Source organism: Emydura macquarii, unplaced genomic scaffold, assembly GCF_026122565.2.
Source record: "Emydura macquarii macquarii isolate MOO-44397 ecotype Brisbane River unplaced genomic scaffold, CSIRO-AGI_Emac_v2 contig_1253, whole genome shotgun sequence".
NCBI classification, from domain to species: domain Eukaryota; kingdom Metazoa; phylum Chordata; order Testudines; family Chelidae; genus Emydura; species Emydura macquarii.
This window is the reverse complement of record NW_027131390.1, coordinates 23,208,698-23,236,019: the sequence shown is the minus strand read 5'-3', so window position 1 is coordinate 23,236,019 and position 27,322 is coordinate 23,208,698. Positions and strand designations below refer to the sequence as shown.

The following is a 27,322-nucleotide window of genomic DNA, read 5'->3' as shown; positions in this document are numbered from 1 at the left end:
CTGTGAAGCAAAGACTACGGCACTGGCCAGGGCTCAGCAGTGGGCCCCACGTGGGGCTCTCTGGCTGCCTCTCCCCACAGAGCTGGGTGTTGGGATTGCCTTGCAAGCAGGGCTGCCTCCTGAACCACTGACGCTGCGAGAATGGAGGCAGTCTGTGAGTGCTGCACCCACATGACTAATATTGGCTTCCTCTAGCAGAGCGGGCTGCTGCTGCTGCGCCTGCTGCAGCGTGAGACTGAACCTGGGGGAGGGGGAGCGAGGAGGCTGGTCCTGACAGCCACGGAGGAGAGGAAAGTGGTGAGAAGAAGGAAGAGGAGCGTGAGCGCCAGACTGTGCAGAGAGGAGCCAGGCCCAGTTGTAGCCAGGTGGAGGACGGAGGAACCATCTGGGAGGCTTCCCTTCCCCGTGCCCTAGCCAGGCCGGGTGATGCTGCCTTTCCTGCTCCCCAGGACATTGGTAAAGAGCCACCGGAGAAAGTTTTTCTGGGCCTGCCTGCTCCTGAGGGGAGGAGCGCAAGGGTCTGGGCTCAGTGTCCAAGCTTAGCCTGGGAGGTGGCTGGCCTTGGAGCAGCAGCTGGGGGTCTGGAGGGCGCGGCCCCAGGCTGGGCTCAGTGCCTGGTGCAGTCAGGAGGCAGGGGCTGGGGGAAAGGAGCAGCACAGGAGGAAAGTGAAATCATCAAGTGGACACTGATCACTCAGCGCAGCTAACGCTAGACGGGAGCTGCAGCCCAGGAGCTGGGGCTCCATCCGCTTTCCGGGACGCATGGAGCTAAGGTTCCCCAGGGAGTGACCGAGAGCGCCGCAGCACAAAGCGTGTGCGTTGTGTGCTCTAGAGCAATGGCCTGAACTCCGCATGGGACACCTGTCTGGAGAGGGCAGAGATCTCTGGGTGGAGTCTGCCTGGATGTGCTCTGGCTAATGACGTGAATGGGCCCTGTCCTTGTCTTGGGCTGCTCCTCGGACAGACCCCGGGTAATCCCAGCACGAAGGAGACCCTTTGCCATGGGAACAGTCAGTGTGAGGGAACTCCATCCCCTTCTGACTGTAGGACAGATCCTGTCAGAGAACACTGCTCCCCGGGCAGCCCCAGGGAACCCCAGGCGGGAACTCAGCTCCCCCTTCTAACCACCCCTATTAAAGGGAGGTTGCTTTTATTGGACTCCCATACAGAGTGGGTCCCTTCTTTGTCATCCTGTGGTAGGGTCACGTTCACTGCTGCAGATTGTTCGGGCCCCCAAGTGAAGGCCAGGGAGGGGGTCTGGCAGCTCCCTGGGATAGACAGTCACTGGAAGTCACTGCAGCAGGAGTGCGGTTGCTGACCTGCCCCTTTGTCTTTACCTTCCCCAGCTGTCCCCTCTCCCATCCGGCAGGCTCATTGGAGTGATCTGAGATGAAGAGTGTACCAGCGTTCTGGACCACTAACCCTCCTCAGCAAACGTCAGCCCCAGTCAGCTCAGCATGGATCAAGTTACATATTCGGGGGCTTCCTGCCCTGCACCAGCTTGGTTCACGCCGGTCATGCAAATCTAAGGCAGTGTCCCCTAATGAACGGAACAGATGAATCAGAGACCACATGCCGGACAGACAGTTCTGAAGCTGACACAGCTGTGTTCTGATCTTCAGCCCCTAATGTATCCAAGGGCTGGGGGTCCTTCTCACCTCAACAACTCTCCCTTCCTCTGTATTGAACTCTCTGGCCTGGACCCCATTAGTCTGGCCTGATTGCTGACAGCAGCTGCTGATCCCAGAGCTTCTGTGGCAGCAGGGACCCTATTGTGGACTTGCCTTTGGGGACAACTTGCAGTCCATGTCCGACTGGCTCAGAGAATGACAGCAGCAAGTTGGTATCACCGGGATATCAGCCGTGTTGTGGCTGAGGATTTGCTCGCCAAAGCTGGGAAGGATGGATGCTTCCTGGTGCGAGACAGCGAGTCCGTGTCTGGGGCGTACGCCCTTTGCCTTCTGTAAGTTGCCCATCTCACTTCTCATCTTTGTCTCTGTCACTTTTCCTTTTTCATGTTCTCACTCTTGTCACTTACAAACCTGCTTGTCCGGCTGAAGGCTCTGAGCCTGAAGCCCAAATCCCCAGTGCCCAGACCCTCGGTGAGACGCAGGCTGAACCTGGATGAATAGTTCCTGGAAATATCTCTCTGCCCCTTAGGCTGGTGCCAGCCTTTTTAAATCCCTTTAGCCCCTGGTGGTGTAGTAAGACTCCATGGTTCATTGCTGGAGATGACAATAGGGAATAATGACAAAGAGACACCCTTTTCTAGCTATGGGCCACCTGATCCTATGGTGTAAGCCAGCTGTGCACACAAGCTCAAACATTGCTGTGAGAATCTGACTATGGTGTCTCCAGGCTACCTCTACACCATGGGAGTGACTAATAATATTACTGAGCATCAATAGCCTTCAAAGCCCTGAGTGGACATTAACCAAGTGGTTAAGGATTGTATCCCCATATTTCAGATGGGAAAACTGGGTCACAGAGAGGTGAAGTGACATGGCCAAGGGCACAAAGTGTAACAGTGGCTGAGTTGGGTTTGGACTCCTGGAGTCCCTGTTTCCTAACCTATGCTCCAACCTTTAGATCACAGTGCAGCTATGTGAATGAAATGATCGTGAGTCTTTTTAGTGGAATAACTACACAGCCTGACTGCAAGACAGTCCTGGCTACTCCAGGAGCTATGTAGCCTGGGAATCCTCTTTCTGAGAAGTGGCCAAATGAGATAAACCCATCAACCCTCCCCACGCAGTGGAAAATCCTGTTTCTAAGCTGGCCTGGAGTGCAAGTGGCTTTGTCTGGTTTGTGAGCCAGCATCCCTGCTCAGGGAACAGGATCTGTGAAGTGTGGCTGCAGAAGCAGTGACTCTGTGGTCTGATTCTCCATTCACACCATGTTCTCTTCGTCGGTGTAAGGGGGAGCAGAATCAGGTCTTTAGACTCTAGAGAGCTGCCCCAACTGTGTTCCCACCTGTCCTAGCAGCGTCCACCTCTGATGTGGGTAGACAGTGGAGGAAATATGCACTGTGTGAGGCTGCAGGACCCTGCTAGCGCTGTGAGTGAATCACCCAAGTGGGTGGGTGCAATACACCCTATGTAAAAACAAAGTCCCCTCAAAACTCAGCAGCATCCAGACCACAAAGCACACAGTTAACTCTTTAGATTTCAGGGCACAAAGACCCTGGCATGGGAATGTGTTTGCAGAGTCCTCACCCATGTGTGGCAATGCACAAAAAGGACAGGTCCCTGCTGAGTATGTGCAGGGAATCAGAGTGGAGTTTTGATGAGGGCAGCCTATTCCCCCATTCCTGCCATGTCCCACGTATTAATCATCTTTCTAAAAATTCTCTCTGAGCTTGGTGGTGACTGGTACCCAGACCCTACTGGTGCCCTGAAGTCTCAAGTGGCATTCTGCTCTAAAAATGCCTGTGTACAAATGGCAATATGGAGTCCTGTGTTCATTGTGTCTTAACTCCACATCAAACTAGCTCAATTTAGAAGTGAAAAGCTGTTGTCTTTTTTTTTTCTAGCAGCCAGCACTGCGAACTCCCCTGGGATCGAAGAATTGAGCTGGGCTCTTTCTGGTTTATCAGCAATGAGGTTCTAGCAATTGGCTAGTTAGTTAAGAATTGTGTGGGTGATGCATGAGCTACCACTGAGCCAGCTCCCTCTCCTCTAGCTGCATTGGCTCCTGTAGGATTTACAGGAGTAGAAGGCCATGAAAACCAATTTGTCACTGAAGTCAGCATATCTGGCTTTGATGTGCATGGGGTTCAGATCTGGTGAGTAAGGAGGAGCCATTTTTGTACAGTCAAACTTCTGATAGTAACCACAATTTAAAATTTGCATTAGCAGCCAGAGCAATCTGTGCATCTGTGCAAGGACTGGATTAGCAGAGACTCTGTAGCTCAGGGCTGAGTGCATTGGCAGAACTGTGTGGGAGCTCAGGGCTGGACTAGAGAGGGAGGCTGCAGCTCTGGATCAGGATGTAGTGGCAGGGCTCTGCACTGTGTTTGGCTAGCCGGTGCTGTCCAATGTCTCGTATTCATGTAGACGATATTCTATCGGATTTACCTAAACATGGTTTAAAGCCTTTGGCTGAAGGATGATTCCTGGGTGTGAGCTGAGCGGGCAGGTGTTCCTTTGTGTGGTCAGTGATCGAGCTGCCACATCTATCCCACCTTCCAACTAAGCGACACGTCTGCATAACTCACTGAAAGCTCTGCTAGTCATCAGGGTGCTGCAGGAACAACATGCTGTTTCTTTAAGAATCTTGGAAGGATGCCGCCCCATTTCCCATGATTTTCCTGGCCCAGAGCATGATACAAATTACAAACACATGGTCCTGAGGAATGTGGGAGGCGCAGTGCATGCTGAGGATTTAACCAGTGAGCTGCCCAGACCCCCAGAACTTGCAGTGGTTTAGATTCTGTTAAGCACTTTTTCTTTCCAAAGCCCTTGCCCTGGCTCTGAGTGGCTGTGCGGGAGTTTGGGCCCACAGACAAGAATGGCCTCTCGCTAACCCATGCCTATGCTGTGCTTTCGTGGGCTGTTTAATTCACATTTGAACAGGGATAGCCATATGAGCTGCTGGAAGTCTGGCAATCTAGCACCACCCTATGGTTTGGTGTCTGCTGGCTCTCCTGGCCTGGCTGTCATGGGGTGCCTAGCCATGCCCCAGACATACCCAGAACCACATTTTCAACAATAGCAGCTAATTTTAGGGGGCTCAGGTTTTGGATTCCCAATTTGAGACACCTTGTGCATGAGCATCTGTAGCTTCTACTGATGCCAAATGGAGTTGCAGGGACTCAACACCTCTGAAAAACCAGGTCTCAGATAAAGACCCAGAATTGGAAGCCTCTGTAATCAGTGGCCTCTCTTGAAAACTTTTCCCATAAAGTCCTTTTGTGCTTGGCCTGTCACTTGAGAAGGAGGGAAGGAAATGTGTGACTCAGACTCTTCTCCCCTCAATCACCCCACCAGGGGTTGAAGGTTCCAGTCAGAACCAGTATCCAGCTACAGTGGCTTTGTGTGCGGTTCTTTGGCCAAACAAAGATGTCTATCCATGTGACAAGGTTGACAGTTAGCTTCAGGGTCCAATGGGGGCGGGGAGTATGTCCATCAATGGGGCCCCGTGTTGTGTGGCTTGAGTTGGGGGCAGCTACTGGAGCTTAAAGCCTACGTTGATATTTTTATTTCCAGGGTTAGAAGCTTAATTTCTCTGCCCCCTTTGCCCCAGGTACTAATTACAGGTAATGCTCTGAGAGCCAATTGAGCCATGTATCACAGTGCTTGGGATCACTGACTGCTGCTCCCAAATGGAGACGTATTTGTATTGTGTTGTATTGTGGCAACACCGACGGGGCTCGGGACTGCACATACACATGGTGAGAGACAGTTCCTGCCGCAGAGAGATCACAAGATACCCAGACAAGACAGAAGCTGGGAGAATGGGAGTATTATTGTACCTCATTTCCCTGAGAACAACTGGTTCATATATAGCTGAACGCATGGGTGCTGCCTGCCTTCTGAATGGGCTAAGGACTCTTCCCACTGTCACAGGCCTTACCTGATCGTTAGACCCACAAGGGAAGATGGGAAATGTGGTGTTGATACCTAGGTCTGTTTCTTCCTAGGTTCCAGAGACATGTGCACACCTACCGGATCCTGCCCGATGAAGAGGGGCTGCTATCTGTGCAGGTGGGTGGAGTGGGGTCCACCGGCTGCGGGTGGGAAGGAGGCAGCTCTGGCAGAGATGGCGCAATCCCTAGTATTGCTCTCCTGTGAATCGCTCTCCTTTGGGTATGTCTAAGGCACCTCCCTCCAAGGTGTCTAGGCGTGGAGATCCCCGGCTTGTTAGTCCTGCTGGCTGCGTGATTTGGGGTTTGCACAGGAAGCAGATATGAAAGAGTCTTGCCGCCACCCTCTACTCTACAGATGCAAACAGGAGGGGCACAGCACCAGCAGCATCTGGAGATGGGGTTAGGTGGAGTATGTGCCTCCCTCCCTGGTGGGAGCCACAAGTTAGCACTGTGGTTTCCTTTCTGCGTAAAACACATGCAGTGCTCAGAGCCCAAAGGATGTGTTTCCTTTGCACAGACACAGTGTGTCACAACCTCAGACTGATCTCTGGTACACCCTTGCACTCAGCTACAGCCTGGAAACACAGCTTGCTCCGGCCGCTCCATGCTGATGTTGCATGCCTGCATTAGACGTTACTGTCATACCTGGGGTGACTCTAGAGAAACATCGCCCCCTCCCACTTTTCCTTTGTGATCCACCTGCAGTTTCAGCTGGATCCAGGATTCTTCTTCACGTCCTGTCCCAAACTGCTATGTGTGATTGGGGTGCAGATCTCATAAAGCAGTGACCACATCCCGTCCCAGAGATGGCTCCCTTTCACCGCCCTGCGCAGCTCCACCCTCACCTCAGATCAGGCCTTGGCTCTTTGCATGTCTCCACTTCTCCCCCTACTTGTGCCTCAATGCCCCTTTGGGGCTTTCTCCCGTTCCCGTCTTTCTGATGGCTGCCAGGTTGTCCCCTCGTGTGTGAAATGATCTCCCTGTCCCAGGGCCCCCATCCTCTCTTCACTCAAATCTCTCCTAAAGTCACCTCTTTTGGCAATGCCCATGAACAATGACTCACGTTAGGCAAACTCCCTCCCTGCCCAGCATGATGTAAGGCCAGAGGAGAGAAATCTCGGACTGTTTAATGTCCTAAGTGAGCGCCCTCCCCGGCTCCCCTGGCTCCTTGGGATGGGAACAACCTTCCATTGCAGCCTGAGCAGAGTCAGGCTCATCACCTTAACCTAACAGAGAGATTAAACATTCCTAATCCTTCCTGGGCTGGGAGCAGGATGCCGGGTGTATCCAGAGTCTGTGATGGGCCTTTGATGTGCCAGAGCAACCACCATTCTTCTTCCTCCCTTAGACCATCCAGGGTATCCAGGCTAAATGCTTCCGCACCCTGGCTGATCTGATAAGTGCCTACCAGCAGCCCAACAATGGCCTGGTGACCCCACTGCTCTACCCTGTGAGCAGAGCAAAAGAGCCAGTGGACGAGGACTCCGGTGAGTCTGGCGGGGGTGGGGGGTGCGTGTGTGGTGAGGGGGCATTGTGGGGATGGATGAAGTAGTGCATTGAAGAGGGAAGTGAAATGGGTGTATGTGAATGGGCAGATCGGATATTCAGCTCCCCAAGACGAGAGAGTGAATATAGTTCTCCCTCCAGCATCCCATTGTGCCTGAGGGCCATGGCTTAAATGGGGTGTAAGATGCCACTCACCCCACACCATCTGCCCCAACGAGGATGCAGGACACAATGGGGAGATCAGGGGTGGGCTTGAGGTCTGGAGGAGGGGAAAACTGGTTGCATGCCTCTCTGAGATGTTGTGCCTTTGTGTTTGCAGATGGTGAAGATGGCAGAGCCAGCCATCCTCCGAGCCTGGTGCCTCACAGTGGGTGGGTTAGCGCTCAGCCAAGCAAGGCCCCGATATCTCAGCAACTGCAGCTGAGACTGCAGGAGCAAGTTCACAGAAGGTACTGCCTGGCACTGCCACATCCATCCCAGAGCAGTTAGCGAGCGTTATGTTTTCTAATGTCCAGAGGCTGCTGGAGTGAGTTAACACGTATATGTGTGGGGAGAGCTAGGGAGTCCCTTCCCTTCCTGCTATGGAGAGTGGAAATTGTCCCATTGTGAATGGCGAGGCTGCAGCAGCGATGGGGGGAGTTGGAAATATCTAGACCAGTGTTTCTCAGTTGGTGTTGGAACACTATTAGGGTTCCGCGAGAAAGTGACATTGTGCTGCCGAGAGCAGCTGTTCTCCGCGCCGCCGAAAAAGGGAAGATGTCCCGGATTTTTCGGCGGAGGGTATCGAGTATGAGTGTAATTTAATTGAGAAACGCTGGTATATAATTTGCTTATTTCGACATTTTTTTTGGCCCCATATGTAAAAATACTGTTAAGGGTTTGGGGGGTTCCGCAATTATTTATCGAGTTCAAAAGGGTTCCATGGCCAAATTTAATTGAGAAACACTGATCTAGACAGCTCAATTAAAGGGTACAGTGGAGGCTGGATATCCAGCACCCACCTTTGCCCACCAGTGGCACTAGAACACACCCTCTCACCCGACCCCACATTGTGAGAATGAGGCTGTGGAGCCCAAGGTGACTGCAACCAGCCCTGTCTTTGGTCTAAGGTCTGCAATATCCGCTGACTTGCCCCATTGTGGTGGTGCAGGAAGTGCGCGCACCAGCCCAACGGGGGGCAGGCAGGACTGTCAGTAAGAAATGCATTCACGCTCTCACACGTCCCCACCTGTTACAGCCCGGCCAGTGATTTCATGGGCTTCATGGCCGAGTATCTCAACAGCCACTTGCAGCTTGACCTAGAGGCCCTGAGGAATGGGAACCTGCAGCTGCGACACTTGAGCACAGCCTTAGTGACTGCCTGCCGTGGGCTGCACAGGTGAGCAGTGGAGGGACAGGGACAGGGCTGGGGATAGACCCATTCTAATCAGAGGCAGAAAAACCCCAAAAGGTCCCAAGGCTGAGTTGTTCTTTCCTGACCATTCTCTAAGGACAGGAGATCTCATTTCAATGTCTCATACCAGGCCCTCTCAGTCCTTCCTCTGAGCATCTCATTTCTGCTGGGTACAGGCTCTGTCTGCTACTTTAAACACCTTCCCAGGGGAGGCTGTTCTCTGCTGGGTAAAATCGACATCTGCTGCTTTAAATGCCTTCTCCTGGGAGTCTCGTACGCCCTGAGTACAGACCGCACCTGCCACTTTGCCCTTTTAGTTCATCTCCGTGTCCTGCAGCTGACTGAGGCAGAAGAAGGTCTCCCTAAAGAAGGCAGCTTGCACAAGGCCTCTGCTGGGAAGCTGGGCCAGTCACTGCATCCAGAGCTCCTGGAAGCCACTGGCCTCCATAAAGCTTTATGTTAAGCCCCTGTGTGAATTTCTTCTTCTGTGAATGCTGGGGATGTGCAGTTCCCTGAGCTCATCCACAGGCTGAGTAACCCCCAGACCTGGAAGATCTTGTGCTGTTCCCTCCCTTTACTTGTCTCTGCCCTTACCCCTAATTATAGCCCCTTGTTCCCCCGAACTCTAATTATCCCTTTCCTTCAGTGGCTGCATCTTTCAAATTCAAGTGCTAAGCAGCAGCTGTATTAGCAAGTCACTGTGAGGTGCACCACATTGCAGAGCTGAGTCCCCCTGCAATAAAAGTCTTTAAATCCAGAGGTCCTGGAGAGATGCCTCAACCAGGCCTCAGCCACCACCAGAGATTGGAAGGCTCGGGGCAGCAGGGGTCCCAGCTCAGACAATACCAACCCGAGGCAGCTAAACTAGCCACCCTCACTGCTTCCCTGATTCCTGCAAACCAGGAAATGGCACGTCTCCTCCTCCTTTTGAGTGTATCTGCAGTGCACTGTGATGGGGCCTCTTGGGCAGTTACTGTCCCTGCTGGGACTTGAGGAGCACCAAGCCCAGCCCTGCTTAGACTCCTCTGGCACTGAAAGCGGGTCCCTGGTTTGCTGCACTCTCTTGTTGGGACCGACCTGCTCCTGGCACTGCGCTCTGATGGCGGTGCCCACCAGTAAAACAGAGGGACCTGATGTGGGATTGCTGCCCCCAGCCCAGCTTCTCTGAATGGGTGTGACCAGTGGGTTGCCAGGAACTGGGACAGGGCCAGCTGGGCTGTCCTAGTGACTGGCTTCTTGGACCACACAGAGCTTCCCCATTTGGTACTTTTCTCTCTGCAGTGAGATTGACTTCACGCTGTCTGGTTTAGAGACTCTGGCCAAAGTGTTTGACCCTCCAGCTTCCCCCCGGAGCCCTGTAAGAGAGCAGGTGAGTCTTTCCCTTCCCCAAAGCACTGGCCCAGGGAGCCTCATGCTAGGTGTCAGCACACCTCTGTCTCAGAGAATGGAGGGGGGAGTTGGTCCATGGGGGATTTCATTGCTTCAGTGTGGTTTTCATGCATAGCTGCACACATAGAGGGCACCACGCGACCTTCCTGGAGGGAGGCCCAACCAGCTGCCTATGCTCATGAACCTGGTGCTAGAGCACAAACCCAGAGGGAGTTCAGATACAGCAGGCTAGATGCTATAGTGAAGGTTGGAAATTGCAGTGGAGGGACCTGGCGGAGGAACAATGCTTCAGTTGGGGTGGGACACCTCAGCTGGACTGAACCAGAGCATCTGCTTGGGAGTGGAGACCTATGTCCTGATCCAAAGCCCCCATGCAGTTCCAGCCCGAGGCCCACCCCCATTGCTCTGCCAGTGCAGTCCTGCTCCACAGCTCCCTCCACTGACCTCCTCCACAGAGATGCTAATTGTGCTAAACTGTATGTGTGTGCTTGGTTCCATAGAGAAATCTCTTCAGTCTGTCCCAGCTCTTTGCTAGTGACCCAAAGCATAGTTAATAACTATTAGTGCCTTTTTAAGTAAATAGCAACTGCTCTGAAAAATGCATTCAGAGATTCAGGTTGAATTCAGCAAATAGTTTAGGCTGAGAATACCTAAAAACAAAAGTTTCAGAAATGTCAAAATGACTTTAAAAAAAAAAAAATCTCAGTTCACCTCAACATACAAAATGTTTCATTTGACCTCAGCAACATGTGTTTGTGTTTCATTAAGAAAAAAAAAAGATCAGTTTTGATTCAAAACACATTTTTCCAGATTTTTCAATTTGGCTACCAAACTTGGAGTGGGGGGGGCCCAGTTATTTGTGCAGCTCTAATCTCCTTATGTACCAAAGTGACCCTGGGAACTGGCCAAGTTTTCTGGACATGTCCACTACAGTTCGATCAGTCATTGTTGCTTTAAAAGTACCAGGTATCAGAATTTATCTTTCTCTTCAGGAGCTCCTGGCCAGCGATCCAGACCTTGAATTGCTTCTCAGCAAGATCTCCGCTGTCAACCACCTGCTCTCCTCTCTAGAGAAAAAGGTGCCTAGTGAATTTCTAATCTCAGCACACATTGCCAGGACTTGGGAAGGTTACTCTGCAAAGAAGCCCAGGGTAACAAGTTTGCCACACTGCAACCATGGCACATGAATAGGGGGTTTGTCACAGATTAAGCTACAAAAAGAAGGCAAGGAGAGCAGAAATTGGGATTCCATTAAATATAGGAAGATTTTAAATTTAAGATCCAAGAGGAAGTAAACTTAAATTATAAGAATTCTAACAACCACCTCTGAAGAAATACTCTTACCGTTCATGGGGGCATTTATAAAGAAGAGCTACTAATTACACCCTTTAGTAAATGTCCCCTAGCTCTCCAGACTAGAACAAGCTCCTTAAACTGGAGCAAAGTTCTGGGTTAAATTAAAACTCCGAGATACAGCAAGTTCCTACAAGAGTGAGCTCCTAGGCATTGGAGACCACTTCAGGAAGGAACAGGCTTCTCATTAGACTAGAGGAAATGCTTACAACTTGGAGCATGCTTTATAGTTCCTTAGCCCCATCCCTAAATGGTTCTAGCCAATCAGCTCCCTCCACCTTACTCACAGCACACTTAACCAATTTAACCCTTTCACAAACCACCCTCTGTCTCTGGGCCTTCATGCTCTTTGTCACCCAGTTCCCAGTCCTTGCACACTTTCACTGAGATAGACACCTCAGTGATTTGCTGTATCACAAAGAGTGTGACACTGCTACTGCTGTGGGACAGCCAGGAGGGACAGATCCTGGCTCACAAATCCCTCGTCACCTCCTTCCCACGGCAGGGCATTGTGATGTGTAGCCAAACAATTGCTCTGGATGCCTCCATGGGGAAGATGACAGAGTCTGGGTCTTCCAAACATGAGCTGTTCCGCTTGTCCCATCCCTGGCTGAGAGGAGCTCTGGGAGGGAGGAAGCACATTCTGCTGACTGTTGCCTGGGTTCTTCACCCTGATGGCTGCAGCGCTGCGCAGTCAAGACCTGCCAGATAGTGCCAATAGCTGAGAGGTGTATTCAGGCACCAAAAGAGGAGGTGACTGATTGCAAGCCACTCAGCAAGTCAGTAGGAGAGCCAGGAACAGAACCAAGGGTGCCCATCTCTCTCTCTGACAAGTAAGTGGTGTTGCCCTCACTTTATCTGTGCACACCCACAGCAAGTGGTACCTCATTAGGACCCAATTCCAACATCCCCACTGCCACACTGAGCAGGACGGCACAGCCTTGCCCTACAGCCAGCATCATGTTAGAATCTCCTGCACCCACCAGCCCCCAATTCACCTGCAGGCACGGCAATCGGATTTGAACCCTCTCCCTTGAGCAGCCTGGCCCTCTGAGTCGCTCACCATCTGCCTGCCTGTCTCTGATGCTCTCTCTGCAGGTGCTGAAGACATTGCAGGAGACAGTGACCAAGCACAAACTGGCACTTCCCAGTGTGGCCGTGGTGCACCCACCTGCCACCAAGCCCATGGCTGTCCAGAGCTTCGAGGTGAGAGAGGCTCCTAGGTGTGGCGAGCTCTGCTGCTCTGCTCATTATCAGGGGCTTTGATGGGGCCTTTCCCAGCACAGGCAGAGACTAGGGTGGGCGTGACCAGCTTGGGGCCTGCATAATGTGGGGCCTGCAGCGTGTGGGCCAGTGGGCAGTGGGATCATAGGACAGGCAACTTGGGGGTGTGATTTTCCCTTCAGGCAGATGAGAAGGCCAATCTGGGGGGAGGGGCTGCCCTTCACGTATTCCCCAATGGGTTCAGACACAGGGGTGGAGGAAGCCAGCTTCAAAGCAGCTACACCAGCTGGATGCCATGGGCACAGTACCCCTCCAGGAGAGGGGAAGCCCCCTTCTTCCCCCCGGGTCCATCTGTACACTCCAGGGAGATACAGAGATAAAGGGGCACACATGCCCTGCCGCTGCCCTTGCTTCCACTCAGCCTAGGGCAGGGGACCTGCCGCAATAACCTAGCTCCGTGTGCTGCAGGTGAAAGTGGGCAAATCGCAGAGGGCCTCCCTGATGGTGGACGTGGAGTCTGGGACAATGGCCATCACAAAGAGGGGCTGCAGCTCTCCAGAGGAGACCATCTCTCAGGATAAAAGTAGGGGAAACCCCTTCACTCCATTGACTTGGCTTAGGTTGTTGGATAATTGGCTCATTTCCAGGAGTGGACCCCTGGGGAAAGCAGCAATGAGAGGCCAAGAATACGCTGTGATACACAGATGGGACATGTCCATCTCCAGGCTGTCTGTCTGAAGCCAGGTGATGGGCTCCTTCCCCCAGGGTAATCTGCTCAAAGCCTGCTGGATACACACAGGAGCGCAGCTTGGTGAGCTCAGTGCCGGCTGCCTTCCTGCAGTGTGACATCCTGGGGTATCCACACACCTTTGTGCCTGGCTCCCTCTCCCTCCTGCACAGTGCCCTTCCTTACGGGTGTATTGGCCGCGGTTTGGGGGGTTGTGCCGTTCCATGTCTCACTGTCACTGGTTTGGCTGTCTTCAGTCTTGCAGCTGATTAAATACCAGAGTGTGCAGAGCAAAGTGAGGCTGGTGTATGACAGAGACCAGCACAGAAGCCTGACCAGAGACTTCATCTTCCAGAACGCACGGGTAAGTGGGCCTCCCCAGGCCTGGTCTGCCCGCCAGCTACACTGCAGCAAAAGACTAGGGCCAGGCCTCAGACCATGAGACAGTATTTGCCCCGGTGTGGACTAGCCCTGCTTGTGGGCTGGCATCCAGGCAGAGTCCTGGCCTCTGAGAATTGACTGCTGGGAAAGCCATATAAGTGGGCAACGAGGGGTGGCAGCGCAGGGCCTGAGAGCAAGCTCTCTGAGTGACACACGGATGCAGGGTACTCTGTTCCCCCCAAAGGGATCATTCAGAAGATGCGTGACAGCTTCCCCTCAGCACCCAGGAGGGGGAACATCACCATGAAACCAGGGAAGGAGACAAGGCACTTCATCTCTGCACTGACCTTCGGAGCCAGGAGTTCTAGTGGTTGTGCAGCACTGCCCTCTGCTGGTGTGTGAGAGACCTCTCTGGCACCACTGCTTTCTATCTCCCCTGGTGTGAGACGGTAGAGCTGCCCCGTAGGTTATTAGTACCCAGGAGAGAGGGGCTGTATCCTGAATCCCTATCTGTTTGCTTTGCCCTCTGTGTTTACAGGTGGCTGAAGACCATGCATTTATATGTATCACCTAGATGCTATGCTGGGAGGTGCACTGAAGAGAGAGACTCACAGACTAACCCTAGACTCTGAACTGTTCAGCAAGGAGGCTTGGCCCATGAGGCTGCGATGTGTTCCATTGCTTTCTGCTGGAGCATGGGGCCTCCTCTTCCTCTACTCCTTAGCTGGCATAAGCCTGTATATTTGCGGTCTCTGAGGCTTAGTATTTTTTTGTGGTCCTGAACCCTGCTATACTAGGCACTGTACAAACACTACATGAAAAGATAGTCCCTGCCCTAAAGAGCTTACATTGTTAAGACGAGGGATGACAGGTGGATGCAAACAGACAGATGGGGGAGCACAAGGAAACACTGAGACAACATTGGTCAGCACGACTGACAGTCGTCTCATCACACCATCAGCCCAACCATTGTCAAGTTTTACTCTCATTGCCTCTTTCCATGATGCCCATGTGGGCTTGACTGTGGTCCTGGAGGCCCTTCCTCCTGTGCTTTTCTGTTAAGAAGTGGGTCGTAGGACAGTTACATCCATTGACTAGGCAGCTAAGAGCAGGATTGTCCACCACTATGAGGCTTTAGGCAAACACTGGAGCTATACAGAAGAGCCCTAGACTGAAGACCACTAGTTAATATTGGCCACCACCAGTCTGCAGCTCTGTTAGGACAGGCCTGTGGCTTAGCCTGGGCACCATGTTCTCTGGAACTCTGCCTTCCGTGTGAGGACCCAAGCAAACAATCGTGTTCTTCCCTTACAGAAGCGAGAGGCCTTCTGCCAACTGCTGCAGCTTATGAAGATCCAGCATTCCAACCTGGATGAGCCTGACCTCATCTCTGTGTACGTTGGGACGTGGAACATGGGTAAGGCATAGGGACCGCTCAGACAGCTCCAGCGTGACCACAGGTTTTCGTCATGAATCCAGTGGTAGTTGTGGAGTTGAAATCCCTGCAGATTTCCATAGGGAGCCATGCCCAGGAGTTCTGAGATCATTGCTGAGTCTTGGTGGGGTGAGGAGGTTGGAGAAACTCTCACCCGCTGGGCTTGTCTGCACTATGGTGGGTCAATATCATCATGCACCTGACACAGCTTGTATTTTTGCTGAGTAAATAGAGCTGCTGATATATGGTCAGTGGTGGTGGGACACGGTAGCGAACCTCAGAAACAAGCTGTCCCTTGGCTAGACTTAGGAGCTGCCATGGTACTTTCCATCCCTGACAAGGGACCTGGCACAGAATGAGAGGTAGCCAAATCCCAGGGATACTCATCACTTCATCCTGCCTGGTTCCAATTCATGGAGTTCTATGACATTCCACCAGTGTGCTTGGGTTGGTGCAGGGGTGGGGAGGCAGTGAAATGTACAGTCTGATCCCATCTCTCCTTTCCCTTCAGGCAGTGCTCCACCTCCCAGGTCCATAGCTTCCTGGCTGACATCAAGGGGGTTGGGACAGACTCAGGATGAGACCACAGCCTGCATCCCACATGACATCTATGTTATTGGCACCCAGGAGAACTCACTGGGGGACCGCGAATGGGTGGAGTTCCTGCGAGCCTCTCTGAAGACCTTGATGTCCATAGATTTCCGAGTGGTATGGGCCCAGGCCACCCCATTCACCCAATGCTGAGGGAGGGCCTGTGCCCATGTCCCCTGTCCCTGTTGGCTCCCCTAACCTTACCTGCCCTCTTTGGCTTTGTAAGGAGCGGTGCCTGCTAGCATTCACTCAGTTAAGAGCCTATTGGAAAGACTTACTTTCATCCAACAATTACTGAAAGTAGGTCACTCAGCAGCAAATGGTCCTGGAGCTAGTGCACCCATAACCAACAGCCTAGGATAAAGCCAGAGGGATCCACCACAGCACCAGAGCGCTTGACAAGCAGGAAAGATGCCCTCCTCCAATGGAGCCTGCTGTTGGGGCCTGGTGCTCAGACACTTTGGTGGCTTGTTTGACCCCACCTTTCTGCTTTCTTTACCATCCCCCTTACCACCTGTTGGGTGAAGGATTTGAGAACAGTTCAGGGACCCACAGATGCCTTGAGTGGGAGATGAGGCAGTTGAGATCGTCCTCACACCTGCGCCCTCTTCTTCCGCATCTCATGGCCCTGGCTTCTCTCTTCCTTTCTCCTCATCGGGCAAGTAATTTCTCCCAGTTAAATTGAATTCTCCCTGAGCCGTCCTCCTTGCTGCCTGCCTAGGCAGGACATGTGCTGTCATCTGTGTGGTACCATTTTCCAGGCTGTGGCCTCCACATCCAGGGCCTTGTGGTACTGACGGCCATGGTCACACCAAGAGAGCAGGGAAGCAGGCCTGAAAAATCTCCCTGTGGGCTCAAGCAGGCCTTGCCCGCAGCCCAGAAGTGAGCTAATGGAGAATGGTCCAGGCCAGACCCAGCAAATGTTGCAGTTCCAAACCTGGCATTGGGCCACAAAGTGGGTGTTTGGACACAAAGCTTCAGGGATGCCTTGCTCGGCTGCTGGAGGGTTGCTGATAGCAGTGTGATTGCCAAAAGAGGACAGTGTGCTCGCATTCCCCTACTCTTGTTCCGGGAGGTCTCACTCCCTCCCCAATCTCATTGCAGGTTGCCTTACAGTGCCTCTGGAGCATCAAGATTGTGGTGCTGGTGAAACCAGAGCATGAACGCCGGATCAGCCATGTAAACACATCTAGTGTGAAAACAGGAATCGCAAACACGCTAGGTGCAGCAGAAGGGGAAGGGGAGTGCTCTGGGGGCTGGAGTGGGAGGAGAAGAGAGGATAACACTGGGGGCAGGGGACAGCTGTAAGAGTCGTCTTAGGGTGGGGAGAGGGACATGTTCCAGGGCCATATCTGGGGAAGGGACAGGGGGTGCTCTGGGGTCTGTACCTGGGGCAGACAGAGAGGAGATGAGGGGCTCTCTGAAGGTCATATCTGGGGTATGGGGGCGTTCTGTGGGTTGTATCTGGGGCAGAGGGAGAGGAGTGCTCTGGGGAAGGGAGAAGGACATGCTCTGAAGGTCTTATCTGGGGGAGGGGAGTGCTCTGGAGGCCATATCGGGGTGAGGTCTCAGGTCCCAGTGGGGATCAGGTTCTATTCTAAGAGCGTATGGGGACAGCCAGGTCCCATGAGGAGTCCTCAGCAAGGGGAACATGCAGGGCTCAGGGCTGACGGCTTGGTGTGTTCCCTCAGGTAACAAAGGGGCTGTGGGCGTCTCCTTCCTTTTCAACGGGACGTCATTTGGGTTTGTGAACTGCCACCTGGCCTCGGGGAGTGAGAAGACACACAGGTGATTGGAGGGCTGCTTCCTGAACCCTGTGCCAGCATGGGACTCTCAGGGGGCTGGGAATGCCAGCACAGCTGTCCTATAGCCAGTGCATCAACCCCTGCGTTGATTAACTACTTCTGGGCCTTTCCTCTGTCCCAGCCACAGTCAGCCTTCACCTCAGCCACCCCGCCATGGCCAGACAGCCAGGGTACCGGGCTGGACACGCTCACCCAAAGGCTGCACTTGTCCAGCTGGCAGGGGCAGAAATGTGCAGGGCTGGGGAGAGGCCAACATGCTGATCACTTGATCACCGTCAAACTGGAAGGTGGGGGATGGGAATTGGTGAGGACCGGGATAGGGGACCTTGTGGGGGCAGGAAGGAGTCAGGGTGATCTGTGGGGCAATGGGGACCTGGGGGGATTTGGGGAGGCAGCTTGAGGTCCTGGGGATTTGCAGGGCAATAGAGTCCTGGAGGGTCTCCCTGATTTGCTTCGCCTTGTGTCACCCTCGTCTGGGGCAGGCGGAATCAGAACTACAGTGACATTCTGCGCTCGCTGGTCCTGGGTGACAAGAGACTCAGCAGCTTCGACCTCACCCTGCGCTTCACCCACCTCTTCTGGTTCGGAGACCTCAATTATCGCCTCGATATGGACGTCCTGGTAGGACAAGGGTCCCGTCTGTGCCCTGGATTGCTGTTCAGTTGCACGCAGCTCCTCTGGGGAACAGGCCACCTGCAGGATATATCAGGGAACACTCTGGGGGCAGGCAACTCAGTCCAGCGTCCCAGCTCATGCCCAAAGGCATGCAGGGGATGGGCACGGACTGTGAACATGGAGTTCCTTGTCTCCTCTGGGGACTCCTATGCTGGGATCCAGTGCTGGGGGAAGGGTACAGAAAAGCCCTGCAAGCTCAAGTGCTTATGGATCCTCCCCTCTTCCCTCTCAGGACATCTTAGCTCATGTGAACAAAAAGGAATTTGAGCCCCTGCTGTCCGTGGACCAGCTCAGCCTTGAGCGAGAGAAGAACAAGGTCTTTCTGCGATTCAGTGAGTGCAACGGGGACAGATGGGGAGCCCACACTGCCCTCCAGGATCACCGCCCAGAACTCACTCCCATATACCACGCCCCCTGGCCACCTCCTGTACTTGTAATTCAACAATGCATTAAGGCAGGACCAGCTCTGTAGCTGCTGCCAAAAGGAGGAGAGACAGGAACTCCCGGTCTCCAACAGCAGCAGATCCAGCACAGCCAGCCTCTGCCAGGATGGGGCTTTCCCCTGTGTTTGGCAACCCCTGCCGTGATGCAGATAACAGCTTCAGGCGAATGAGCTTTGCTACACTCCCCACGCCCAGCCGCCAGAGATTCACCCATCCAAACCATCACACATTCCCCCCCCCAACCAGGACATGCACAGTCTAGTGTCATCTCTCTGGTTGGAGCTCCCAGCCAGGGCTGTGCTAAATAGTGTCAAAATAGGCCAGAAACCTTGATGTGGACAAAAGAAAGCTGGCTTCAGGTAGTATGATGAGTGCTCACTGTGCCCAGGAGGGGCCCGGGGCTGGAGAGCAGAGGGGTCACAGGCCAGGGTGGAAGTGCTTTGGCAGAGCTAGCTCAGGGATGAAGTTCAGGGCTGAGGGGCACTGGCAGATCTGTGTATGTCACTGAGGGCGAGGGAGGTCTTTCTAGTCTGACAATAATCTGGGTGAGTTTCGGGCCCTGCCCTGGGCTCAGCGGGCGGTGTGTCTGCCTGCCCTAGGCTGTGGGTGTCTGGCATGATCTTGCCTCCATGTCTTCCTATTTGCTCCATTTCCAGGTGAGGGCGACATCTCCTTCCCCCCAACATACCGATACGAACGGGGGTCCCGGGACAGCTATGTCTGGCAGAAGTTCAAAACCACAGGGGTGAGTGGCTGGCACCGAGGGGACGGGGCTGGGATCTGGCCAGGGCTCTCGTGTGGGACTGGCCCAGGTGAGGTGCTCCATGGCCCTATCTGGCTGGGAGGAGGAATAGGACTGGGGCAGCAGGCTCAATTCTGTATTCCAGCCAAGCTGCACTCAGGGTAGGCATGCAGACACAGTGGCTTTGAGCCACCCCAATTCTCAGGCTGGGTCCCTGAGCCTCCTCTGGCTTAAGCTGGCTGCCTGTGGCCACAGGGGAATAGATGGATCAAGGAAGTCCAGAGCAAGGCAAAGGCAGGGCTGGGATTAGGTTTGAGAGCTCCTGCCTCCCAGCCCTGGGCTCAGACCATTCTGCCACACCCTCCCTCTCTCGCTGTGATCTGTGTGGTCCTGAACAGCGGGCACCCCACGCCTTCAGTGACGCTGGGATGATCTGTACCATGCTCTTGGAAATGAACAAGATAGTAACCTCCCTGGTTCAGCTGGGAGGGGAGACGCACTGGGAGCGTGGAAGACTGCAGGGAAATCCCAGCAGCTCAAACCAGGCCCAGCCATGCCCCTAAAGCTTCTTTGCTCTTGGTTGCAGGTGCGAATCAACGTTCCCTCGTGGTGCGATCGCATCCTGTGGAAGTCACACCCTGAGACCCACGTGCTCTGTAACTCGTACGGTGAGTGAGGACCCGGGGAGCTGCCTGGGAGCGCCCAGGCCTCGCCTGGAGAGGGTGCATGGAGCAGTGGGTTTCTGCCGCGGTGACGTGGTTCCCTCTTCCATGTTTCAGGCTGCACTGACGACATTGTGACCAGCGACCACTCGCCCGTCTTCGCCACGTTTGAGGTGGGAGTGACGTCTCAGTTTGTGCCCAGGAAGGGTAAGGAGGCTGTCCCCCCCTTGGCCATTGGGCAGGGTGGGAAGGGCCTGGTCACTTGGTGGATCTAGGACAGGAGTGCTGCAGTCCTAGCCCAGAGCGTGCTGTGTAGGTTCTGCCATCACTTCCAAACTGCAGTGTCCTGAGGGCCAACACCTGTCATCACAGGGCTACCGGCCAGCAGTAGCGGGGAGAGGAACAGGTGAGTCTTTGCCTGGGGAGTAGGATACAGGGAACTCATTTTGCAGACCCTGCAGACCTGAGCTATGACTGACCCCTCCCAGCTGCCTTTGGAGCAGTAGCACTCTGACACACTCCCAGATTCACTGGCAACCGGACCCTGCCCTGGTCCTCAAGGGGTCACGTCAGCCAGCACAGCAACAGCCCATCTGAGGGTGGGGGGGGGGGCCCCTTCCGCATACACTGATTTGCCATTCTCTGCCCAGCAGCTCCCGGCTCCGGCTCTGAGTCCCTGGCATGCATCGAGTGGGACAGCATCGAGGTGATTGTGAAAACAACCAGCCGCAGCAAGTGTTACATTGAGTTCCACTCCTACTGCCTGGAAGGTGAGCGCAGCTTTGGAGTCCCTGTGGCTGCCGTCTGGCTGGGAGCCTCCCAGATGTTACATGCTAAGCCTGCCCTGCCCCTGGAGGGGAAGCCAGCAAGGAAAACCTCCTGCTGCAGGGAGCAGCACAGATGACTTTCCTCACTGAGTCAGTGCTGACCCCAATGGCCGGTGCATGCGAGGGGGCGCTGTGCTGCAGAGGGCTCTTGAGAAAGGGGTGCTGTCCCTAGAATCAGTACTGACCTCCGTGCCCAGGCGGCTGTGCTGCATGAGGTGCCATCTTTCAAGTGAGACGTAAAGCCAAGTGTCTGGCCTTTTGTGCTCATTACATATCCCAGGACACTTCGAGTGAGAATTGAGGTGTAACGCTGGTGTCACGCTTGGGTTAGATTGTGGTAACCTGTACTTTCACTAGAATTTGGGCCTCTTCTAAGCTTCCTGTCCTACATGGTTGCGCACTTTTGCTGTGTGTGGTATAAGCAGCTGCCACATCTCACCTCAGAGGTGGCTGCATTTCAGCAGTGGGTGAAGTGATCTCCATGCAGTTTCTGCAGTGTGCTGGGATTCTTTTTCTGGGCGCTGGCGGTGAGGCTGGCAGCTCTATCTCAATGACAAGCAACTGGGATTTGTTCTGAGTTGGGTCCACCCCTCCCTCTGTGGCAATGTGGTTGGTGCTTAGGAGAAGTTGGAGATGGCAGGGAGGAGGAGGGAGGCTGGTACCCAGGTGGGTAGGCTGGCAGCTGGACTTGCTTTGCTCTTGTAATCCTCTCTCTTGATTCCTTTCCAGAGTCTCAGCGGAGTGGGGAGAACAGCTCCCAAAGCAGCGACATCCCAGGCTTCCTCAAACTCAGCTGGTCAGCTAAACAGCTGCCAGTGGTAAGCAGAGTGGGGGTGCATGCAGGCTGTGGGTAGGGGCATGGCCAGGGTCTGGCACAAGAAAGGGGAGGCAGGTGAGAAGGACACGGGCAGACTTTAAGGAGTTACCTCCTGTAGACTTTGTTAGACTCCCTGGCTCCTCCACTTCTTCCCTGGCCTTGACTACCCACCGCCCATCCCCCACCCCCTGATCCCATGGCACACCTAGCCCTCTCTTGCCCTGTCTGTGCCCGTATGGAACCTCATCCCTCGCTCTCTGCCCTTGACTCCCTGGTGCTCTCTTGCCCTGGCTGATCTCCAGAGTAAGTTCTTTGCACACAGCGTGAACCCACTGGTGAGCACTGGGGCTTTCTCCCTTGCACTACAGGGCAGGGGGGGTCACTGTGATGTCCTTGTCTCTATGCCCAGTGCTCAGGCCCCAGGGCTGTGTGGCTGGATTGGGGGGTTTGCAGACCTTCTGAGAGTTGCTGTCTCTCCCTGCACAGCTGAGCCCAATCCTGTCGGACCTGGAGTACCTGCTGGATCAGCACGTGCTCCTCAGCATCAAGGGCCTGGACAGCTGCGAGTCATATGGTGTGTGCCCAGTACATTCTCTTGGAAGGGGGAGTGTTAGGGAGTGGCCACGATGGCACATCAGCCCTGCAGAAGGGCTAAGGTGATTCCTACCGGGCTCCCTGTGTCCTGGAGAGGCCTAGAGCAGGAAACCAGTGGGATCTGGGTGAGCACCAATATTAGCGAAGTGTCCAGGTGTCTTGTGGCTTCACACACCTCCCTCCACCCCCTCCCCCCGAATCAGGGAGCTAGAGACTAGAAACAGGGGCAGCACCAAGGTCTGCTGACAGCAATGCAGGGCACGGTCCTTCAGCCCCTGCCACCCCTGTGAGCCAGGGAGAGAGCCCAGTGGCCTACAGATAGTGCAGTGCTCTGACTGCCAGGCCAGACCCAGGAAGGAGAGGCTGGTGCTTCATTGAGCCTGAACATAGTGACCAGGGAGACAGTCTCCCATCTCCTCCAAAATGGTCCCTCCAAGCCATTGGGAAAGTAGGGGCACAGCTGGAGCTTTGGCAGGACAGGCTACTCCACCCCTCTCTCCCCCCCCCCCACACACACCCATGGACACTAGCTCTGTGTATATGAACAGCTCCGTGCTCCTGGTGGGTGTCACATTGTGGTGTGGAGACCGCCAACCCCTGCTCCTAGTTCTTTTCCATGGGATGCGTGAGAGGGAGGAAGATGACACTAGCTGCCATCTGTGGGTGCCTGAGCAACTGTGGGGTGCCCCGCCCGCTGAGGTGATGCTGTATTCTCTGGGTAGGTGAGTGCTGCATTGCCCTGAGGTCTATGATTGGCAGCCTGGCCCAGCAGTTTGAGACTTTCCTCTTCCACCGGGGTGAAGAAACGGGCTCCATGCGTGGCTGGATGAAGGTCCGAGTCCCCAAGGACAGGCGGAGCACACGCGAGAGGCTCTATGGTAATACAGCCATGCCACAGAACTGCGGCTGCTCCTGCTGCTTCAGAGATATGGGCTTCAGTTCACTGCTTGGGGACCAGGGAAAACCTGGAATAGCTGGGAGCTCCCCTGCTGCCATCATTCCTGTCCCAGGAGGCATCAGGGAGAGGCCAGGCCTGGAATAAATGGGATCTCCCCTGCTGCCATTACTCTTGCCCCCTTCTCTCTAGAGCTCCCTGCTGGGAGAGGCAGGGACTGGAGCAGCTGGAAATCCCCCATCAGGGCAGACAGTTCAGTAGAAACACCTTCCTTTGCTACATTGCCATCAACCTTTACAATGTTTGTTCTGTACAGAGTGGATCAGTTTTGAGACAGACGAGACGGACTCCGACTCCCCAACCCTCTCCAAGCCAGCTCTGCACACCGTCAGGTAATTGCCAGCGGTCCGCGCCCTGGCCATTAACCTGCTAGGATACTTGGCGTTGCCAGTCCAGGGCTTGTGATGGGAGTTATCTGGTTTGGTTTCCGAATGAGGGTGCATTCTGAGTTGATGAAGTAGCTGCTTGTCTGTCTGTCTTCTAGGGTTTTTGGTCCATCTGCCACAGAGTGCCATGGTTGGCTGTCTGTTGTGGTTTTGGGGAGGTCAGTCAGTCTGTCTCTGCCAGGAACTGGGGTTGACGCTGTCCCAGGGTGCTGGGATTATCTATCTGTCTGGGCAAACAACTCCCACTTGACTGTTGTGTGTTTCAGGAGCCGGCCCCTCAGCCTCCCAGACGCAGCCAGCAGTTACACCAATCCAGCCTATTTCATATTCGAGGGAGTCCCCAACACCCGGACACTGTGTCCCAGCCTGTCCAAGCCTCCTTACAGTCCAGCCAGTGACATGCAGGAAGAAAAGCACCCGGGCCATTCTCCGTGCCGCAGGCTCCAGAGCCTGACAGCAGCACACGCCTCCTCCTCTTCCAAGGAACAGCTACAGAGAAGCCCCCACTACTCTGTGCCTGAGACCACCTCTTATGGGCACCAGCTCAGCGCCCCCCAGATTGGGAGGCACAAGAGGCCCAAGTCAGCCATTCTGGCGAAAGACCTGCAGACGTCGGGTGACTGTTCCCTTACCGCCCTGCACATGGCCTGGTGCCTCAGTGACGTGGACACAGACCCCCCCAAGAAGGGAAGCTGCCTAAGCCCCAGCCAGCCAGAGGGCCGGAAGAACCTGCTGCGCCACACGCGCAGTGCGCTGGAACCACCACCGCAGAGCTGCTGGGCGGGGTCAAGGTCCCAGCAGGACACGCGCCGACTCAACCGTGCCAGAGAGGTATGTCCTAGGCAACCCCTACTGGAAAGGCCCTGCTGGCTGATGTGCCAGGGAGACATGATGCACCAAGACTAGAAACCCCATGCCTTGGAGGGGCTTTGCCTGAACCTTGAAGGAGCTCCAGGGGTAGGGTGGGTCTTAGTGCACGAGCCTCTGGAGACCTGTGTGTAAATGTGATGATTGGTTTCCAGTGAGCTTGGGAGTCTCCCATCCTAGTTCCCTTGTCCATTTCACATTAATTACCACAGTCATCTGGCTCAGGAAAAGCCGGGGCTGGAATAGCAGGATACTGCATGTCACAAGGGAAATGCCTAGCAGGGATCCCACAGGATTGAATTCAGGAGACTCGGCAGAGTGGGGGCAACAGGGTTGTCACTTTGCAATCCCCAGGTGTGACACTGTTGGGCCATATTCTGGTTCTTTTTTCTTAGTGGCCCTGTGGCAGTGGTGATCACCCCCGGAGCATTGGCATGTGGCTGAGTCGCTTTGGCCTGGAACAATATGAGGAAGGGCTGTATGAAAAAGGCTGGGATGATCTGGAGTTCTTCAGGTATCATAAGGATAGTGGTGTGTGAGGGCTTATTGGCTCATGTGTACCATTGTCCCTCACTGGAGTATGACAGTCCAGCTTGTGTCCCCCCCAGACGTCCTGGCAAGAGCTATGAGTTCAGCATGTGGCAGGAGCAGAGTTGGGGCCTCCTGGTTGAGATGTGCATGCAGAGCACAGGGCAGAGACTAGAGGGAGATGACCTCTGGAGTCTCATATTCCTTCCGTGGCCAATAGCTATCTGTGGCTGAGTCCCCTTCATCCCTGCCTTGTGCTGCATTGCTGGCTTCTCCCTCACTTGTTCTCCTTCTCTCCCTTGTCCAGAAATATCACTGACCAGGACCTGCTGGAAGCTGGAGTGCTGAGCCCCACCCATCGGAAGCTCATCCAAGCCAAGCTCCATGAGGGCAGCGGAAGGAGCCTGCATCAGGGTCTAAAACCAAACCCAGTCTGAAACCAAACCCATAGTGAATCTGGTATGCAGACTCCACTGTGTCCTTATAATCTCCTCTGGGAAGCTGGCTGGTGCAGGGGGTGGAGAGCTGCTGAAGGTGATACAGGGCCAGGATCAGAGGTTCACTGGGCTAAGCCTCTGGATTGGAAACATCCCCCTTGCTGCCTTTCTTTGCAACCTTCACTGTCATTTTGATGTCATCGTGCATCATCTCCCATGGTGGTGGCTGCAGAAATGTCCTGTGAACTTGGCTGAGGTTCTACCAAAGACCTGGACCCAAAAGGAGACTTAGCCTGGTGGTGAAACTGGCCACGATCCCAAACTGTCTAGCAGGGCTCCATGGTGGGGTGACTGGGAATTCAGAGTAGGCAGAATATAACAGGGGAGCCCCAGCAGCTATGGAGACTCCAGCACTAACTGAAGCTCGCCCTTTTCTTCCTTCCCTCTCTGAACCACGGAAAAGGCCTGGCTTCTCCTTTTGTGGATATGGATCCTAATGCTGAGCCCTGTTCTACTTACACCCAGCATGGAGGCATGATACACTGTGAGCCAGAGGAGGTGGGAGCAACAGTCCATGTGGCCACGTCACACCGGAGCTGAGATGTTTCCTGTTGAATCTGATACAGCTGATGTGGGTAGTAACTCCACAACCCGGGCCACTTGGGCACCTCTCCCAGCCCCTGCCCAAACAGGTGCTGGAGCACTAGCTGTGCTTTGTAGTTTGGTGATATGGGCTTGATTTCTCTAGGGTTTGAACTGAACCTTGAAACATCACATGGAGGACAGATCCCCAGCACTGCAGCATCCCGGGGCCTCCAAATGTTTCACGGAGGAGAACACTCCAGTCTAATGCACTTGTTATGTGTGGGCAACAGCTTCTCCCAGTCCAACCACCCTAGAAGGAACAGACCTGGTCCCTCTATGGGAGATCAAGGCTGTTTGCTCTGCTCCTTAGATGGCAGCTAGGTGTTTACAGATCACCCTGTATCCTCCTGTGCCTTCAATGCCACTGCAGTTTCCACAGGAGTTCTATAGACTCCATATTGCACTTTCTGTTTCAGTTAACAATAAAACCCCAAAGCTGCAAGGAACCTCCACTTCAAGTCCACTTCCTGGTTTCTCTGAACCTGGGACAACAGGATGAATTTGGTGCTTGAGGCAGGGAGAGGGTGATGATTGCTAGAACCAGGCAACTTGTGGACAAAGACGGTATAAGCTTTCCCCTCCAGCTAGCTCTAGAAACGCATCCAGCTCAGACCTGACCTGAGCCCTCCTGCTAGTCCTGGTCTTCCCACATAGCACTGCCTATGCCCCTCAAGCCTGACCTACAGCACCCAAACCGCTCCTAATCAGAGACAGGGTGTTGGCTAGCGACAGACAGGATGGGAAAGGTGCTTGCAAGTCTGTCTCACACAGACTGCAGAAGTCTGTCCTGGAGGAGCTTACGTGCATCGGTGCATGTACACACACACACGCACGCACACATGCTTCAGCTGTGGTGAATTTTCTATCTGGGAGGAAATACTTGTTCCATTTGCTGCTGTTGCTTTTTGTTTTTTGGGTCTTTCCTGTCCAGGCATGGCTCAATCTGTTTCTTAATATCTGAGCAGCCCAGCTCAGCCCATGCATAGAGAGGGGCCTAGGTCACATAAGCCACTGTGTATTGTTTAACGCTGAGGTTCAAGGGGGACATTGAGCAAGTATTGTGGTTTCCTGTGAGCATCTAGTCAATCCCCCAACTCGATCCCATCTTAGCCGCATGTAGGCGTATTTGTGTGTCAACCTCTCAGCTTGGGACATGATAGCTAAAACATGCAGGGTGTGTGGCACTGTTGCTGGCTACACTTGCTCCAGTCACCCATTTTAAGGCACTTGTGTCAGACTGGCATGTAGGTGGCAGCACTAACCTGTGGAATAACCCTGCAAGAGATTGGGTCTCACTTGCACTGGTGTGAATCAGGAATAACTCCACAGATGCCCATGGAGTTCTGTTGTCAG

The 27,322-nt window shown here is 54.1% G+C and overlaps 1 protein-coding gene across 2 annotated transcripts; it reads left to right on the top strand.

Annotated features, from left to right (window-relative positions):
• Positions 1–1,826: 1,826 nt before the first annotated feature.
• LOC137153963 (phosphatidylinositol 3,4,5-trisphosphate 5-phosphatase 2-like) lies at positions 1,827–26,411 on the top strand. 2 transcript variants are annotated; one of them, XM_067549738.1, is made up of 28 exons: positions 1,827–1,963; positions 5,642–5,705; positions 6,936–7,074; positions 7,413–7,542; positions 8,331–8,471; positions 9,768–9,855; positions 10,868–10,954; positions 12,327–12,434; positions 12,921–13,035; positions 13,437–13,543; positions 14,875–14,977; positions 15,507–15,703; positions 16,691–16,808; positions 17,278–17,374; positions 17,874–18,012; positions 18,299–18,398; positions 19,166–19,254; positions 19,838–19,919; positions 20,031–20,120; positions 20,567–20,683; positions 21,470–21,558; positions 22,044–22,131; positions 22,874–23,029; positions 23,363–23,438; positions 23,759–24,323; positions 24,755–24,873; positions 25,195–25,346; positions 25,788–26,411. In XM_067549738.1, the coding sequence occupies exons 1-27, from the start codon at positions 1,827–1,829 to the stop codon at positions 25,322–25,324; spliced, it is 3,471 nt and encodes a 1,156-aa protein (XP_067405839.1). In that variant the 3' UTR covers positions 25,325–25,346; positions 25,788–26,411. The 2 variants fall into 2 exon arrangements, with proteins under 2 accessions (XP_067405839.1, XP_067405838.1); XM_067549737.1 differs by having other exon boundaries at positions 25,195–26,411.
• Positions 26,412–27,322: the final 911 nt, after the last annotated feature.

What these genes read in the sequence shown, in the direction of transcription:
- LOC137153963 (XM_067549738.1), top strand. Translation starts at nt 1,827, where the DNA reads ATGACAGCAGCAAGTTGGTATCACCGGGATATCAGCCGTGTTGTGGCT. An exon ending in GGGAGTGAGAAGACACACAG is followed by an intron (nt 17,375 to 17,873) that starts GTGATTGGAGGG and finishes CGTCTGGGGCAG; the next exon opens with GCGGAATCAGAACTACAGTG. An exon ending in CAAGGTCTTTCTGCGATTCA is followed by an intron (nt 18,399 to 19,165) that starts GTGAGTGCAACG and finishes CTCCATTTCCAG; the next exon opens with GTGAGGGCGACATCTCCTTC.